Source organism: Lemur catta, chromosome 10, assembly GCF_020740605.2.
Source record: "Lemur catta isolate mLemCat1 chromosome 10, mLemCat1.pri, whole genome shotgun sequence".
NCBI lineage: Eukaryota > Metazoa > Chordata > Mammalia > Primates > Lemuridae > Lemur > Lemur catta.
Window position 1 is genome coordinate 5,295,896 of NC_059137.1, and position 16,120 is coordinate 5,312,015.

Below are 16,120 nucleotides of genomic sequence, written 5' to 3' on the forward strand. Positions count from 1 at the left end.
GGCCAGCTGGGCTGGCTTCTCTTTGTCCTCGGACCTGGGCTTCTGCCTGGGAGAAACAGGGGAGGCGTTTCTGAGAAGGTCATTTCTCCACTGGGGACAACGTCCAGAACACATGAGGCAACAAGTCAGAAAATCTCCACCTGCCAGGGTCTGAGTTCAAGCCTCTCTGCAGGTGACGGCAGCACAGACGCAGGGGGCAGCGGGGCTGGCCCTGCCGCTTGTCTTCATCTGACCTTGTCCGAGGTTTTCTCAGCTACAGAGCTTGGAGCCCCCATAGAGAAGAAATGAATTTTAAGCAAAATCATGATGAGGACGTGTGGACACTTCTAACGGGACAAGCAGGCCCTGGATGTCTGCAGATGTGGCTCTGGGTGGTAAAGGATTCACCTGGCCCAAAGAGAGGCCTGGCCCTTTGCCCCTGGCTCCTGGGAAGTGACCTCGAAGCCCCTGCAATGTCCTGCCTCACAGGAGTGTCTTCCCTTGGGCCACATCAGACAGTCTGTGCTGACCCTGTGATCTCTGGTGGGGCTCTTGGGCCACATAGTGTTGGCTTGACCTCTGCGGGGGCTGGAGACAGGTCAGCCGTGTCTACGTGGCCAAACTCCAATAAAAACCCTGGACTTCCAGGCTCGGGTGGGTTTTCCTGTTGGCAATGCTCTGTGCACACGGTCACATGTCGCAGCTGGGAGAAGTAAGTGCTGTCCACGTGACCCCACTGGGAGAGGACAACTGGAAGCCTCAGCCTGGTCTCTCCTGGCCCCTGCCCTGTGCTCCTCTTCCCTTGGCTGATTTAGCTCGTATCCTTTTACCGCAATAAATCATAACCGTGAGTGTAACAGCTTTCTGAGCATAGTGAACCACGGAACCTGTGGGTGGTCTTGGAGAGACTCCATGTCTTCTTGGGTGCACGGCCTGGGCAGGACATGACCTCCTTCTGGGCCTCGGTGTCCCTCCGTAAACAAAGAGGAATCTAACCCCGGTGCCCTTGTAATCCCAGATGGGCAAAGCAGGTGCTTTGAAAGTCTCGCGGGGAGAGGCCTGTCTCCACCAGGTAACGGACTATTGAGCTGTCCAGCACCCTGCGACGCCAAGCAGACCAGCACGCCTGTCTGTGGCTGAATGGCGACTGACACACGGGAACGTGGACACGCAGGGGCCAATACTGGCAGGACCCCAAGCCTGAGCAGACCCACGTGGACTGAACTGGAGGGTCCTGAACGGATGGCCGTGGCCACAGGCCTGCTGCTCTCTGCCGTGAGGACGAGGACAGGAAGCTACGGTGCACACTGGTCTGCAGAGTGAACGAGCGTCCCCTGCGTGCCAGGCGCTGTGCTGGCCACTATATACCTTCCCGCGACCCCAGAGCTTCACTCTCCAGGGTGGCAGCCACTAGCTACGCGTGTTTATTTAAATCAAAATTCATTAAAAGTAAATACAACTTAAAGTCCACTTCCTCAGTTATGCTAGTCACATTTCACGGTGACTCGTGGCTCCACACTGGACAGTGGAGCCAGCGGCCACTTCTATCATCACAGAAAGTTCTGGTAGCTAGCGCTGCCTGACAGCATCGAACCCGGGACTCTGACTCCAAAGCTCATGTTCTTGGCACATTTTCCCATTTATCTGTGGGAAAGCCCTCGGACACACGGAGCAGGCCCTGTTATCAGTTCACAGAGGGACACAAGGCCCCGGCAGAGCGTTCCAGAGAGTTCCAGCTGGGAGTGGGGACACTCAGGCTCTGTCTGCGCCCTTCTCCACTGCATGTGCCCCTGGAGAGTCCCTGCCCCTCCAGGCCTCAGTTTCCACCCCTGTATAAAGAAGGGGCCAGGTGAGTTGGTGGTTGTCACAGGGCTCCCGGGGGCCACAGGGCTATGCCACAGGAGGCCAGGGCAGGGACACCTCCTGTCAGCTGCAGCCTCCAGCCGTCCAGTTCATTATTGGGCATCCACAAAAGGTTCAGACTCAACAAAGGCTTCTGTGCTGTATAGTTTGAAAACCGTGAGGTCTCACCGGTCCCCCGTGTCCTGCCCTCTGACTCTCTTCTGGCTCCGACCCAGGCTAACAGGTCCGTGTCCCACCCTCTGACGCTCCTGCTGGCCCCCACCCAGGCCCGACCCCGAGCCCCTCCCTCTCTGACCTGCAGCCCAGGGCTCTCCTCGAAGTTGTAGGCGCTGGGCCGGCCCTCCAGGGTGGAGAAGGCCACGTTGCCCCCGCTCAGCGGAGAGATGTCACTGAACTCGGAGGTGCAGAAGGCCACGCGCTCGTCCTCGCCGGGGCGCAGGTACTGGCCCTCGGGCCGGCCGTAGGTCTTCTGGCAGGAGGCGCTGTAGAACTGGTAGGGCTCCCACGGGCCGCCGGCGTGGCTGCGCTTGTAGATGGCGAAGCTCTCAGGGCGACTGGTGTGGAACTTCAGCCTCACGTAGGTGATCTCGTAGGCCTTCCCTGTGGCCAGGAAGACGCGGACCCATTTTACAGGAGGGAAGGGAGAGTCAGAGCCCTGGTCCAGGGAGGGCAGATGACTGCACTGCATAAACTCTCCTGGACACACCGTTAGAGGCTGTCTGGAGCTCCGGGCTGGCAGTGTCACCATCAATTAGTGATGACTGTCGGAGGCACAGGAGGGGACAATGCCGGCGTGCTTCCCAGGTATTCGCCATCACTGATCTAGGTGAACTCTCCTCCCCGCAGAGCAATCTGCACTGCACACCTCCGATAGGCAGCCGTCTCTTCCTGCTCAAACAGCTCCAGCAACAGGAAGTTGCCGCCTCCTTAAAATGCCTGCTCTACCATTAGAAAGTTATTTCTTCTACTATACCCCAACAAAGTCAACCCTTCCACCTGTGCCTTTGGCCTCATTCCCTCGCAATGACTACAGACCCCTAACAAAATCCTCCTGGACCCCTCATTCCCTCCAGCTTCTAATTTCCTCCTGATCCAAGTTTCCCAAGAGAGGTCTCCATCCACCACGGCCTCATCCCCACCTTGACCTTCAACCCACTGCGATTCAGCGTCTCTGGGCCACTCCACAGAAACTGCTCTTGCAAAGGCCCCCTCCCCAACAGCCCCTCATGGCCACAGCCAGGGGACCCTGCCTTCCCTGGGCCCTTGAGCACTCCCAGCACCTCAGGAGTCACCCACCCTGGGGCCTCTGTGCAGCCCACCCTCCTGGGTCTGCCTGCTCTCCTCTTCCCTGCCCGCCTCGGCCCCCTCCTGAGCCCCTCTGCTTGTCCCCACCTGTCCCGAGTGGCCTCTCCCCTTCTCTGGCTTTAGCTCCCCACCAATGCCACTGACACTACGATGGGGGTCTTGGGGCTTTAGGCACCACCCTGCCACCCCACCGCCATCCTGCCCCAGGAGAACCTGCATCGAGGAACCCAGATCCGTCACAATGACTCAACCACACTGGGAGGCCAGGGATAGGAAGGTGGCTGTGGGTGGGGAGGGAGTCCCTAATTCCTGCTCTTCCATCATGGGATGTCAATGAGCAATGCCTGGGAACAGAAAAACCACAGCGTGGCAGTGCCAGCACGCGGCGGGGAGGCACGGAGGCGAGGGGACAAGACCTCGGAGCTCGGAGAGTGCACGGTGGAGAGCGGCTGGGCAGGTGAGGGGGGAAACTGTGCCTTCCACCGTCTGCCCTAGGAAGTATTTGATTTCCACACTAAGTGCGTGCATGATTTCAATAATGAAAAGGAAATAAAAGGTGAATTTTAAAAGGCCATTTCCCCACTGTCTGAAATGCTACTCCCCCATCCAGGACTCCACTCGGGTACCCCCTCCTCACAGAAGGTTTCCTTTAGCCGAACCCCACCCCTCCTTCTCCCCCATCCAGGGCAGGGCCCTCCTGCAGCACAGTCCCCAGCCTAGCTCATCTCCCGCTCCGTCTCTGGAACCCAGCTCCCCACGCAGAAATCGCTGCTCACCCTGGGCCTCCCGTGCTGGACAGGGCTCCTCACCGCCAGCACCTGGCTTCTGTGTTTTAGTCTTTGCCACCCCAGCACCTAGTAGGGTACCCAACACCTGGCAGGCACTCACAGAGTGTTTGTGCACCAACAAATGAATGAAGGAAAGAACGACCCACAGCAGGAGCCCCTCCTGGACACCGTCCCATCAGCAGCAGGCGTGCACTGCCCCTCCCCAGGCTCTGCTTGCTCCTCTCTGGCCCTTCTGTCCCTGGTCCCAGAGACCCCAGCAGGTTGCCAGCTGCTGCCACCTCTGTCACTGCCTAGCCTTGGTACGGAGGACTTCAGTCCTCTGCCTAAACATCTTGGCTCTATGTGACAGCTAAAACTATAAAACTCTTAGAAGAAAACAGGAGTAAATCTTTGTGACTTTGCATTAGGCAAATGCTTCTTAGACATGACACCAAAAGCACACAAGACAAAAGAAAAAACTGATATGTTGGACTTAATCAAAACCACAGCCTTTGTCCTTCGAAGACCACCACAGATAAAATGAAAAGGCAAAGAATGGGAGAAAATATTTGCAAATCATATATCCGATAAGGGACTTGTGTCTAAATTATACAAAGAATTCTTACAACTCAATAACAAAAAGACAAACAACCCAATTAAAAACCACAGGATCTGAACAGACATTTCTTCAAAGAAGATATACAAATGGACAAGAAGCATGTAAAAAGATGCTCAACATCATTAGCCACCAGGGAAATGCAGATCAAAACCACAGTGAGACACCACTTCACACCCACCAGGATGGCTAGAATCAAAAGGCACCTGAAGTCCCAGCACTTTGGGAGGCCAAGGCAGGAGGGTCGCTTAAGCCCAGGAGTTTGAGACCAGTCTGGGCAACATAGTGAGACCCTGTCTCTAAAAAAATAAAAATAAAAAATTAGCTGGGCATGGGGGTGCACACCTGCAGTCCCAGCTACTCAAGAGGCTGAGGCAGGAGGATTGCATGGTCCCAAGAGCTCCAGGTTTCATTGAGCTATGATCATGCCAACTGCACTGCACCCTGGGCAACTGAGCAAGACCTCAGCTCTAAATATAAAAAATAAATATTAAAAAACATTTTTTAAAGACAGATAATAGCACGTTTTGGTGAGAATGTGGAGGAATCAGAAGCCTCATACAGTGCTAGTGGGACTGTATCATGGTGCAGCCACTTTGGAAAACAATCTGGCAGTTCCTCAAAATGTTCAACATAGAGTCACCACATGACCCTGCAGTCCCACTCCTCGGTGTAGACCCAAGAGTGATGAAAATGGGTGTCCACACAGAAAACAGGGACATGGATGTTCACAGCGGCATTATTCATGACAGCTAAAGAGCGGAAACAATTCAAATGTCCCCCAACTGAAGAATGAATAAATTAAATGTGGTATATCAGAGAACAGAATATTATTGGGCAATAAAAAGAGATGAAACACCGACATGTGCTACAACGTGGATGAGCCTTGAAAACACTACAGAAGCTAATGGCAAAAGACCACATGCTGCATGATTCCACTCATAGTAAATGTCCAGAGTGGACAAGTCCACAAAGACAGAAAGTAGGCTGTGGTTGTCACCGCTGGGGGTTCAGGATGGGGACTGGGGGGAAATGGGAAGTGACTGCTAACAGGTACAGGATTGCTTTGGGGAGGGTGATAAAAATGTTCTAACATTGGGGAGATGGGTGCATAACTCTGTGACTACACTAAAAACATTGGACTGTATACTGTAAGTGGGTAAATTATATGCTATGTGAATTGTATTGCCATAAAGCGGTTATAAATATGACATATGTTATATATAAAAAAAAAATTGGGCCTTACATACACTAGAGTGGCTCCTACCAAAAAGCAGAAAACAGCAAGTGTTGGTGAGGGTGTGGCGACGCTACGAGTCTTGTTCCCACTGTTGGTGGGGCGTAAACTGGAGCAGCCCCTGTGGAAAACAGTTCAGCAGTTCTCAAGAAACCAGAATAATGCATCTATCTGACAGGCCTGGAGCCACGACCGTCTGCTGCTGAGGTTTCCACTACAGATGCAGGAAAAAAGTATCCTCACACTTTCTGTCTGATTGTGGCAGCCAAGACTGAGGAATAAAACACAGGAGAAACAGGGAGAAGGGATTTTTGCAACTTGGGAATAACCTTGTAAACCGAGAAGAGGCTGTTTTACCCCAAAGAAGAACCTAACATTTGAGTTTCCGTGAGAACTGTTGGAAAATATCCCTTATCACCTTCACACCTGGTGATTACGCTTCTGAAAGGTTAAAACTAAAAGCAAGTCAGTGACTTTTAGTTAGGTCCATTTAAGAAAAGAAAAAAAAAAAAACTAAAAGTAGAATTACCATATGATCCAGCACTTCCACTTCTGGGTATATGCCCAAAAGAACTGAAAGCAGAGACTCAAATTTTGTGTTATACATATGGAAAAAAAAAAGTAAAGGCAACCTGCTTCCTCCCCTGGTCTCTCTATGCACCAAAACAAGAAACTTGTGAGTCAACTCCCTCCTCAGCCTTGTGACTTCAGCATTCTCTAGATCACTAGCTCTTTCTCTGGAATATTCTTTATGTCTGCTCTCCTCTCATCTGTTCCCTGATTTATTGCAATAGTCTTGAATGCCCTGCCACTTCTCTGCGGACTTGTAGTTTGCATACTTCAGTCATGTCGCTGCTCAGACTGGACCTCAGACTCCTTCCTAACACAAGGCCCTAGGTAATAATCAATTGGATGAAATCTGTTTGCTCTCTCCAGGTTAAACAATAGACCTGACAAGCTCAACTCATATTTGGGGCTTAGACCTAGTCCAAAGATGGAGGGCTGTGATGGGCACAGCCCTGGTCAGCCAGGCTCTTGAGGTGTCTGGCATCGTGGTCATGGGGCAGGAATTCACCACACCCAGAACTGCCAAGAGCTGGGATGGGAGAGGAAGAGCAGGCACAGTGGGTGGCCAGATGATGGGGCCGAGGGGCCCTGCTGCGATCCCCCCCACCTGCAGGCTGGGAACAGCTCACCCGCCTGGTTCTGATGCCCGTGGGGGCAGGGCAGCCTCACCCACAAATTCCCAGCTCAGCTCCCAGCCCTGGCCCCTCCCGCCCCTCCCCAGGCCACTGCTCCCAGATGGCTCCAATTAAAGGGTTTTGTTTTGTTTCCATTTTCCCAAAATAAGCCTCTCCGATCTGAGCTCATTCTGCTTGGTCAGTGCCGGATGTGGGCCGGCTTGATTTTATGACTGTCCCGGTGTCATTCTCGATGGGCTTTATGTCCCAGCTGGTTGGAGAGGACACAGCTTGGCGTTCCTGGTGTCTGGCGGTGGGGGGGGCCTGTGCTGTGCCCAGCTGCTGGATCAGCAAGGAGGTGAGGGCTGGGAGGGGGCGAGTGGCACCTCCACATCTCCATTCACACCAGCACCCCTCACTGGGCAGCCCCCTCTCTCTGGGGCCCCACAGAGCCCGGAGCGGGAGGGAAACCTGGCTCTGGGTGGCAACTCGGGGGTCAAGTGGAGACAGCTACTTTCTGCGTGATGTCCCCCCTGAGCCCCAGACTCGTCATGAGTGAAACACGTACAGTGGGGGAACTATCTGGGGATCTCAGCCATAAAGTGGCGTAAAACAGTTAGTGAGGTGCCTGGCACACAATAGGTGCTCACTGAATGCGGCTGTTGTTGTTAAAGAGACCCATTTGGGGGGACCGCGACTTGCAGGTGCGCGTGGGGTAGCATTAGCCACACCAGCAGGCCTGCCTGCCTCAACTTCATGGGATTAGAACCTCCTCAGGTGCAAATCCCACTTTGTCTATACTTGCCCAACTGGCAAGCATTTATTGAGCACCTACTGTATGCCAGGCACCATGCTCAGGTCTTAGGATTCATGTCACCTGCCCCAAAGGGGTCACAGACAAGTGGGAGAGACAGGCAGGTCTTTGTAGAACAGGATGAAGCAGCCCAAGAAGGCTTAGGCAGCATTGACAAGGCACCCAAACCCATGGCTCCAAGGAAAAGCAGCCACTGGCCAGGGAAGGCGGGCAGAGGGGCGTTCCACACCAGGCTGGATGTCGGCGGAGCTGTGGCCACCTTGTGGTGAAGCCTGCAGTTCAGGCTGGCAGGAGCATAGAGAGGGAGGAGGGGGCAGTGGTGAGTAGTGAAGGTGGGGCAGGTGGTCAGTCAAAAAGCCAGTGGGATGAGCAGGGGTGCATGACAGCCAGCCAGGTGTGGAGCAGTGGGAACAGCATTCCAGACAGAGGGAACAGCATATGGGGTGGCCTGGAGGTAAGAGCCACATACTCCCAAGCAATTTCATCACCAGTTAACAGTTGGGGATGACGTTTTGGCTCAGCTTTCTTGATGGGAATATACCTGTCTCAATCACCTGGGAGCCCATAACCCCCTGGAGCTTGCAAGGGTTTGGGTTGAGGCTGCAAATTTAATTCTTGTCACTGTTTAGAAGATCTTGGGGCTGTTTCCTTTCCCAGCCTTTTGGTTGTCTTTTGCAAGAACCTTTTCATCACAAAGCAGGGATTAAGTTGCTTTCTTGGCTTTTCTAATTAACTCTTGTAACAAAAAGTCCCTGCCGTGTCTCTGTGATGTTGCAGCATCTTCTCTCACCTCCTGGCTTGGCAAGGAAGGAAAGCCGGGATGTTCCCTATCGCGTGATGTTGCTCATTTGCATGAAATCCCAGTGACTGCCTTTTTCCGATCACGCTTCTAGCTGCCAGCTACCTTTCAAGTGGCTCCAAGCTCCCCTCCCGGGAGGTGTCTGGCTGCTAGATGTTTGCCAAGGAGTCTGCACCGCCGACCTGCGGTGACCTCCGCGCAGCATCCTTTAGTGAATGCACATCTGGACTAACCCCTGCCTGGTCCCGAGGCCCGAAGCCGGCTCGTAACAGGAGCAGACACCAGGCCGCCCCCAGATCCGGACTCTGTTTGCTACACACGCTTTCTTTTAAGGGACTGGGAGTTGCAGTGCCAAGCTGTGCTGCAACGGAACTTTGAAAAACATCTTAAAACAGAACATGGCAAGGCGGATGCTTTTTAAAAATTTTTGTAAAAATGTGTTCTCTCCAGTTTTTAAATTTGAGCAAGTTCCATGAGAAAAAACTGGGAAAATATAAGAAAACTGAAGAAGGAAGAAAAGTCACCCAAAGTCCAGAGGACAGACACACTTACCAGTTTGATGTCTTTCTTTTGTGCCTTCTCTTTAGGGGTATTAACATATAAATCTGATTCCACACGTACTAACTTGTGTCTTTTTCTTCATTCAGCATTTAGACTTGAGTTTTCTGTCTGTTATAAACTCCGTCAGCGATGTCACTGAACTACTTCAATCGTGTGAATTTGTGTCCTACAATTCACTTAACTATTCCCTCATGGTTCTGATTTTTCCCTGCTACAAAAAAAATGCCTTGATGAACGTTTTCATGCATTTAGGCTCCTTCCCTTATTTGAATTCCCAGAAGTAGGATTCCTTTGCCTAAGGCCCAGAATATTCTGGTGGCTTTCCATCCATGTCACCAAACTGCCTCCCAAAGGGCCAATATATACATTTTTCCCCAAATTTTCTTTTATTGTGGCAAAAGGCGCATAACATTTATCATCTTAACCATTCGCAAGTGTGTGGTTCAGCGGCACTAAGCACTGAACTGAACCCACAGTCTACACTGTTGTGCAACCATCATCACCATCCACCTCTCTTTTCATCTTCCCAAACTGAAACTCTGTCCCCATGAAACACAGACTCCCACTGCCCTCCCCCTAGCCCCTGGCACCCACCATGCTACCTTCTGTCTCTATGGATTTGACTATTCTAGGAGCCTCATGGAAGTGAAACCATACGGTATTTGTCCTTTTCCGACTGGCTGACTTCACTTAGCATAATGTCCTTCTATGCTCTAGCATGCGTCAGAATTTCTTTCCTTTGTAAGGCTGAGTAATATTCCATCGCATGGCTAGACCACACTTGGCTTATCCACCCACCCTTGGTGGACACGGGCTGCCTCTACCTTCGGGTAATGCCGCCGTGCACACGGGCGCCTTTCTTCCGGACCCTGAGCGTGGGGCCCTCGTATGACATGCAGAGCTGGCTAAGCTCGGGAGACTGCTCAGACTACCCAGGCAAAGGCGCAGGTGGGAGGCTGGGCCAGGGCAGTGCAGATGGAGGTGCAGGTGGAGCCCTGAATGTCGACCACAACTCCGACAGGCAAAGCCAGGCATGAGATGGCGTGGGCACCGCCCTGGCGAGGGCTGGCCAGGAAGGAGGACGTGCAGGGGAGGGAGGCTGGCGCTGCTGAGGATGCCACGGTTTAGCAGTCTGGTTGTGTCTGCGAGGCCAGTGAGGCCGTGCTCCCAGTGAGGAGGTGTGGTGTGGCCGGGGCATGCTGGGGTTCACAGCCCAGCTCCACTGCTTTTTGGTTCTGTGGCCTTGGGCAAAATACGTGACCTCCCTGGGTTAACTGGGCAAGTGACTTCAGTGTGGTGCCTCAGTTTTCCTGTTTGCAAAATGGACATAACCACAACAGAGCTAAACAAGCAAATGCCTGTGACACACCTGGAACAGTCCCAGGCAAGGAGCATGCGCACGACTAAATTGGAGCTGCTGTTCCATTCACTCCCCAACCAACGTTTACCCCTACCCCGCAGCGGGCTAGTGCTGAGTGCGGGTACAGCTGCAAAACGGACATTCCCTCTGGCAGCTGAGGGAACCAAACCTCAGCACAGTGTGATCCAGACCGGGGGGAAGGGCGAGGGGCTGCCAGAATGCACAGGCAGGCCCCTGCCCCATCCTGGAGAGGGTCACCTCTGAGCTGAGTGGGCTGGACGGGTACCTGTCCCCTGCTGCACACCCAGGGCTCGGCACAGGGACCACACGCGCTCAGTTGTTTTGCTTATGAATGAGACATGGGTTAGCAGAAGGTGGGAAGGGAAAACGTGCCAGGCAGAAGTGGCAGCATATGCAAAGATCTGGCAGAAGGCGTGCCCGTCGTGGCTAGTTATGGCCCTGCTGCAGGGCAGCTGGCAGCAGCCAGAGGGGCAGGTGGACAGGGACGATCTGGGTGCTGGGAGGCCTCGGGAGGCTGACTACACCCCTCCTGGGCTCTGGCGCTTCCCACCCCTGCCATTCCTGGATGAGTCCTCGGAGGCCCAGGGAGGTGGGCAAGGGGGCCAAGGCCTTGGGGGGCCAGATCTGTGGGTGGATGGAGGGTAGCCAGGGCCACTGCCTTGACCCCTGACCTGCCTGGGCCCAGCGTTCCAGCCAGAACCCCAGGGAGAAGGAAGGAAGACTTGGCCCCCAGCGCTGGCCCCAGCCAAGGCAAACAAGGCCACCCATGGAGCCCAGCTGGCTCCAAGGCCCTTTGGGGGCCGCAGGGTCCCCCTGACTGATGTCCAGCCCCTGCTGGACCCAGCTCCTCGCTGCGGCTGGCCAGGCCCCATGGTTGTCTCAGTCCCTGCACTGGGGCCATCCAGGCCCAGTGGAGCCCAGAACACACCATGCTTCCTCCTGGCTCCCCATGCTGTCCCCTCGTCCCCCGGCCTGAACGTCCCTTCCTCTCTGGGCAGCTCCTACCATCCTTCAGGTCTCAGCGAGGCCCTGCCTGACCTCCAGAGAGGCTCGTGCACCCCAGTGCGTGTTCTCAGCACATGAATCCTCATCCACGGCATGCCTCGGTACAGGCCATCTGCTGGGGTCCTCGAGCCCCGCAAGGCAGTGACTGCACGTGGTCTTGCTCACAGCCATAGCCCCACGGCCAGTGAGCCGGGCGGAGTCAGCACATGAAGAAACCTGGACGTGAGGGTGGCAGGTGGATCGGCAGGAGCCCATCCGCAGCGGCACCCTTGGCTCTGGGGCTCAGAGCTCACTCACCTGGGGCTCAGGGGTCCTGCTGCGGTTCCAGGAGATTCCCAGCAACCCAGGAAAGTGTGCAAGCAGGAAGGAAGGACTCCCCCATCCCGCCAAAGCCACAGCTCAGACTGGGTTCTCCCCATGCCTGACACATGTGCACCAGCCTGCCCTGAACGCTGCCCATTTCCAAGTGAGGGATGGTGAGGAGAGGGTCCCCAGGGGACACCATTTATTGGCCTGTGTGACCCTGGGCAACCGATCGCATCCTTAGAGCCTCAGTTTCCCTGTCTGTAAAAGAACCAACCATGCTAGGTTGGGGTGCGACTCAGTGAGTGCTCGGCGCATGGTGACTAGTCTGTTACCCCGACGACCATCCACTGCCCCACTCTCCCCCCAGCCCATTACCCTGATGACCGTCCACTGCCCCCACACTCCCCCTCCCCCAGGCCCCAGTCCAGAGGCTTCCCCAGGCCTTGGTGGAGGGCTGGGAACTGCCAGGCCCCGCTGCTGCCTTTCATCCCAGACAGGAAGGCTCGGCTCAGTGCCGGGAGGATCTGGAACAGATGTCCAGGAGCGGCAGGGGGCTGGGAAAGCAGCGACCTCCATCCCGGGACCTCCATCTCCCCCCCGCCCCTCACCCCGCTCCCTCTAGGGGACCTGGGGCCAGAGCCGGCCACCCACTCTCCCCTCCCACGAGCCTTCGAGGGAGGGAGGGGAACAGAGCCAGCAGAGGTGGCCTGAGGCCCAAGAGGAGGGGCTCCCTGGCCCACCTCAGACAATCAGGGCCTCCACCGAGGACACTGACAGTCCCAGATGGCGCCTTCCCCCAGTATTAAGCAAGCCATGGCTTAGCCTGGAGCGGACCTAGGTCACAGGACACTCAAAAGGGGCCAAATCCGGGACTGCTGTGAGCCCCCAGCACCTCTCATGCGTAAACAGGGCCTTGGGTCAGATGTCTTTTGGGAGCAGGGTTGGCCAAGGAGAGCATTTCTCAATCCCTGCGGTACAGCCCGACTGCAGGGGAGCCTCAGCCCTGAGCTATCTTCAGCAGAGTGACGCTGGTCACAGACAAGGACTGTCACAGCTCTGACAGAGCTCACAGAACACACACAACCACCCCAGGAAGTGGTGACTCTTATTCTCATTGTACAGATGAGGAAACTGAGGCAGAGAGAGGCTTGCCTAGTGAGTGGCTCTGCTGGGCCTGAGTCCAAAGCCCCCTTTTGTGATTTCTACCCCATTCTGCCTCCCAGAGCAGGAAAGACAGAACCCTGAGCCAGACCCAGAGCACAGGATGGAGGAGGTGACACCGTCATTCATTCATTCATTCTTTGCTCATTGTGCAAACACTTCTGGACTCCCTCCTATGTGCCTGGCGCCGTACAACATAACAGAAAGAACACTGGCCGGGGGTAAAGCACATGTGGGTGTGTGTGCATGCATGTGTGTGTGTGTGTGTGTGTGTGTATGATATCTTCCCTCCACACTTATGGTGCAGGTCTCTCGGAGCCTCGGGTTCCTTGCTTATAGAAGGATCACAACCACCCTGCTTCTAAAGGCTCCACCCAGAGTTCAACTAGTTTGCGCAGCTCAAACACAGGACCCGGCACACAGTAAGCACTCAGTGAATTGGGAACTGTCCCAAATCCCAAAACTTGGACATTTCCTTCACCACCTCCCACCTTGTTTGTGCCTGGCTGAGCCCCTTTCCTGGGCCCCTGGGTTCCACTGACACATGTGACACTCTGTTATGGAACAGTGTGTCTCCCCCGCAACCCCCCACCCTGTCCCAGATTCCTTCCCCTGTGGCCTTGGGGTCCTGCCAGCCCCATCCTAGACAGCTTCCCCAGACTCTCCCCTCCCCACTGGCTTCCTGTCCCTCCCTCTTGCCTGGGTGGAGACCACACCCCATCCAGGAGCCCCACCTTGTGGTCCAGATAGGGCAAGAGAAGGTGACATGGCCTTGGGGAACTGAGCTTCTCGGGGTGGCAACAGGCAGGAAGGGGCTCATTATCCTCCCCCTCCCCCTCTAGGGTCATTTCCAACCCTGGCCTGGGAGGAGCCAACACATTTGATGGGTGGTAGAGCTCACGTCCATGTCTAGACTGTCATTTAGCAGCGGTGTGACTTTTGGCATAACACTTAACCTCTCTGAGCCTCAATTTTCTCATCTGAAACATGGGGATACAATTGAATCGTCCCTTATCCAAACTCCTAGACTCCAGATGTGTTTCGGAATTCAGAACTTTGTAGAGTTAAGAAAGATGATGCAGGCCTTATACCACACATGGTGTTAACAGCCCCAGTGGGGTCTGGGGCTGCAGGCTGTACTCGGATGAGATTTCAGCAGCAAAATGTATGAATATTCATTTTCACTAGGATAAACTAAGCCTATAAATAGCCTGAAGTCAGGTTTAACAGTAAAAAATGAGTTATAAAAGTACTTTGAATTTTGAAAGCTTTGGGAGATTTTGACGTGTGGCAGATAAGGGAGTGTGACCAGTGACCCCCCACCCCCACCCCAGGGCTGTGGAAGGAGGTGGCAGCAGGAGAGGTGCTGGCACTGTGCTGGAATGGGGCGGGGAGCACCCCAGTTCCCCATGGGGAAGGGCTGGCTTTGGACTCCAGATTCTGATTCCCAGGGAGTTCAGGCTCCTGCACCTTGGCAGGGGGCGGGAAGGAAGGATTCCTGGGCAGGGCAGAGAGGCGGCCAAGGGGTCTGGAACAGCTACCTGACTTGGTCCTCCCGCCCAGAGGGCTAAACTTTTCCTGTCCAGCCACGAACTTCTCAGCTCCGACCCTCCAGAATACGCCCAGGACTGCAGGCAGGCTCGGGGGTGCCCACTGAGCCCCTGAAGACCACCAGAGGACCCACCCAAGGTCAGGAGCCCCTGCCCTAGAGGCCAGTGCACTCCCCGGTGTGTAACCGCCCCCACAGGCGAGGGTTTGGAAAATCATTGCAGGGGACTGTAACTGCGCCCATATCCCGGCTCTGCAAGGCTCCCAGGAGGCTTCCCGCCCCTTCCAGCCCCTGGGGGCATCCCTCAGTCTATCCTTACACAAAGGGGGGCAGTCCTGTTCCTGAGCCCCCATATCTGGGTCCCACAGCCCACCCCCGGCGCGCGCAGCAGCTCAGGCCCGTCCCCGGGGCCCCCAGTGGGGCGAGGACAGGGCATGCGGCGGCGGCAGCCCGCGCTTACCCAGGCGGAGGGTGATGTTGACCGAGGTGGGGTACTGCACGCCGAAGGCCATGGACGGGCTCTGCCACCAGGTGCTCTCGTCCTGGCTGTGGAAGTCGGTGAGGTAGGAGGCGTTGTGGTGGCGCGCGGGGTCGGCGGCGTCGCAGCGCTGGCACTGCGGCCCCGCGCCCGCCGCGCCCACGTGCGGGCAGAAGTCCTCGGGCGGGCTCCCGCACGTGTGCGACGCCTCGGCGCGCCGGCCGAACGCCGCGTTCTCGAACTCGGGCAGGCAGCGCCGCGGGCGCCCCGCGCCGTCGTAGCACGCGCCCGTGCCCGCGCCGGCCGCCCCCAGCGCCAGCAGCGCCAGCAGCGCCAGCGGCAGCAGCGCGGCCGCCGCCATGGCCAGGCAGCGATGTCCGGCTCCGCCGCCGGCCGGCTCGCGAGGGTGGGCGCCGGGACCGGCCCTCCCCGGCGGGCGGGACCGCGACGGGGCCGGAGCGCTGGGGGAGGGGCCGCGGGCGGCGCTCGCCCCACCTGCCGGCCGCGCCCGGGAGCGCGGGCTCGGGAGGCGCCGGGCCGCTTCCCGCCCGCCCGACGGAGCACCCGGGCCCGCTCCGGCCTCAGTGGCGCCGCCTGGAACCGCGGGCTCCTGACCGCGCGGCACGGCCGCAGCGGCGGCTCGCTGAATGGCCGCCGCTCCCCGACGCCGTGACGTCCTGAGGTGAAAGCGGCCGAGGACCTGGAGCCGGCCTTTGCCGTTGGCGCATCTCCTCCCCGACCCGAGGTTCCGCCGCTGCCACTGCGGACGCCGACCGGGTGTGCGTGCCCGTCCCACCACCACCTCGGGGAGGCCCTCCTCGTCTTCTGCCGGGTGGACGCCCCTTTTCACTCCCACTCCTGAAAGTTAGTAAATCGAGGAGAAAGGCCATTCGATAAAACTCAGCAGCCATCCCCAGAAAGACTCTGAGGAGGATAGAAATAAACTTCCGGCACATGACAGCACACATCGTATTAAACAGTGACATTCCAAAGGCACGTCCACTGAGGCAAGGAGCAAAATGAGGGCAGAGTAGTCAGCAAAATTTTGAGAGACGGGATTAATTGTAGTGCGGTGGTTAACTACCAGTATTTAAACGTAATTAAAACAATGCGGTTCT

The 16,120-nt window shown here is 56.1% G+C and overlaps 1 protein-coding gene across 1 annotated transcript in view; it reads right to left on the minus strand.

The window, feature by feature from the left end:
* The window catches only part of LAMC3 (laminin subunit gamma 3), a 57,723-nt gene extending 42,360 nt beyond the window's left edge, over window positions 1–15,363 (minus strand). The window contains exons 1-2 of the mRNA XM_045563728.1: window positions 14,985–15,363; window positions 2,138–2,442 (exon numbers count right to left, since the gene is read on the minus strand). Of these exons, the coding sequence (XP_045419684.1) occupies window positions 2,138–2,442; window positions 14,985–15,363 (684 nt within the window). The remainder of the gene's footprint in view (window positions 1–2,137; window positions 2,443–14,984) is intronic.
* Window positions 15,364–16,120: the final 757 nt, after the last annotated feature.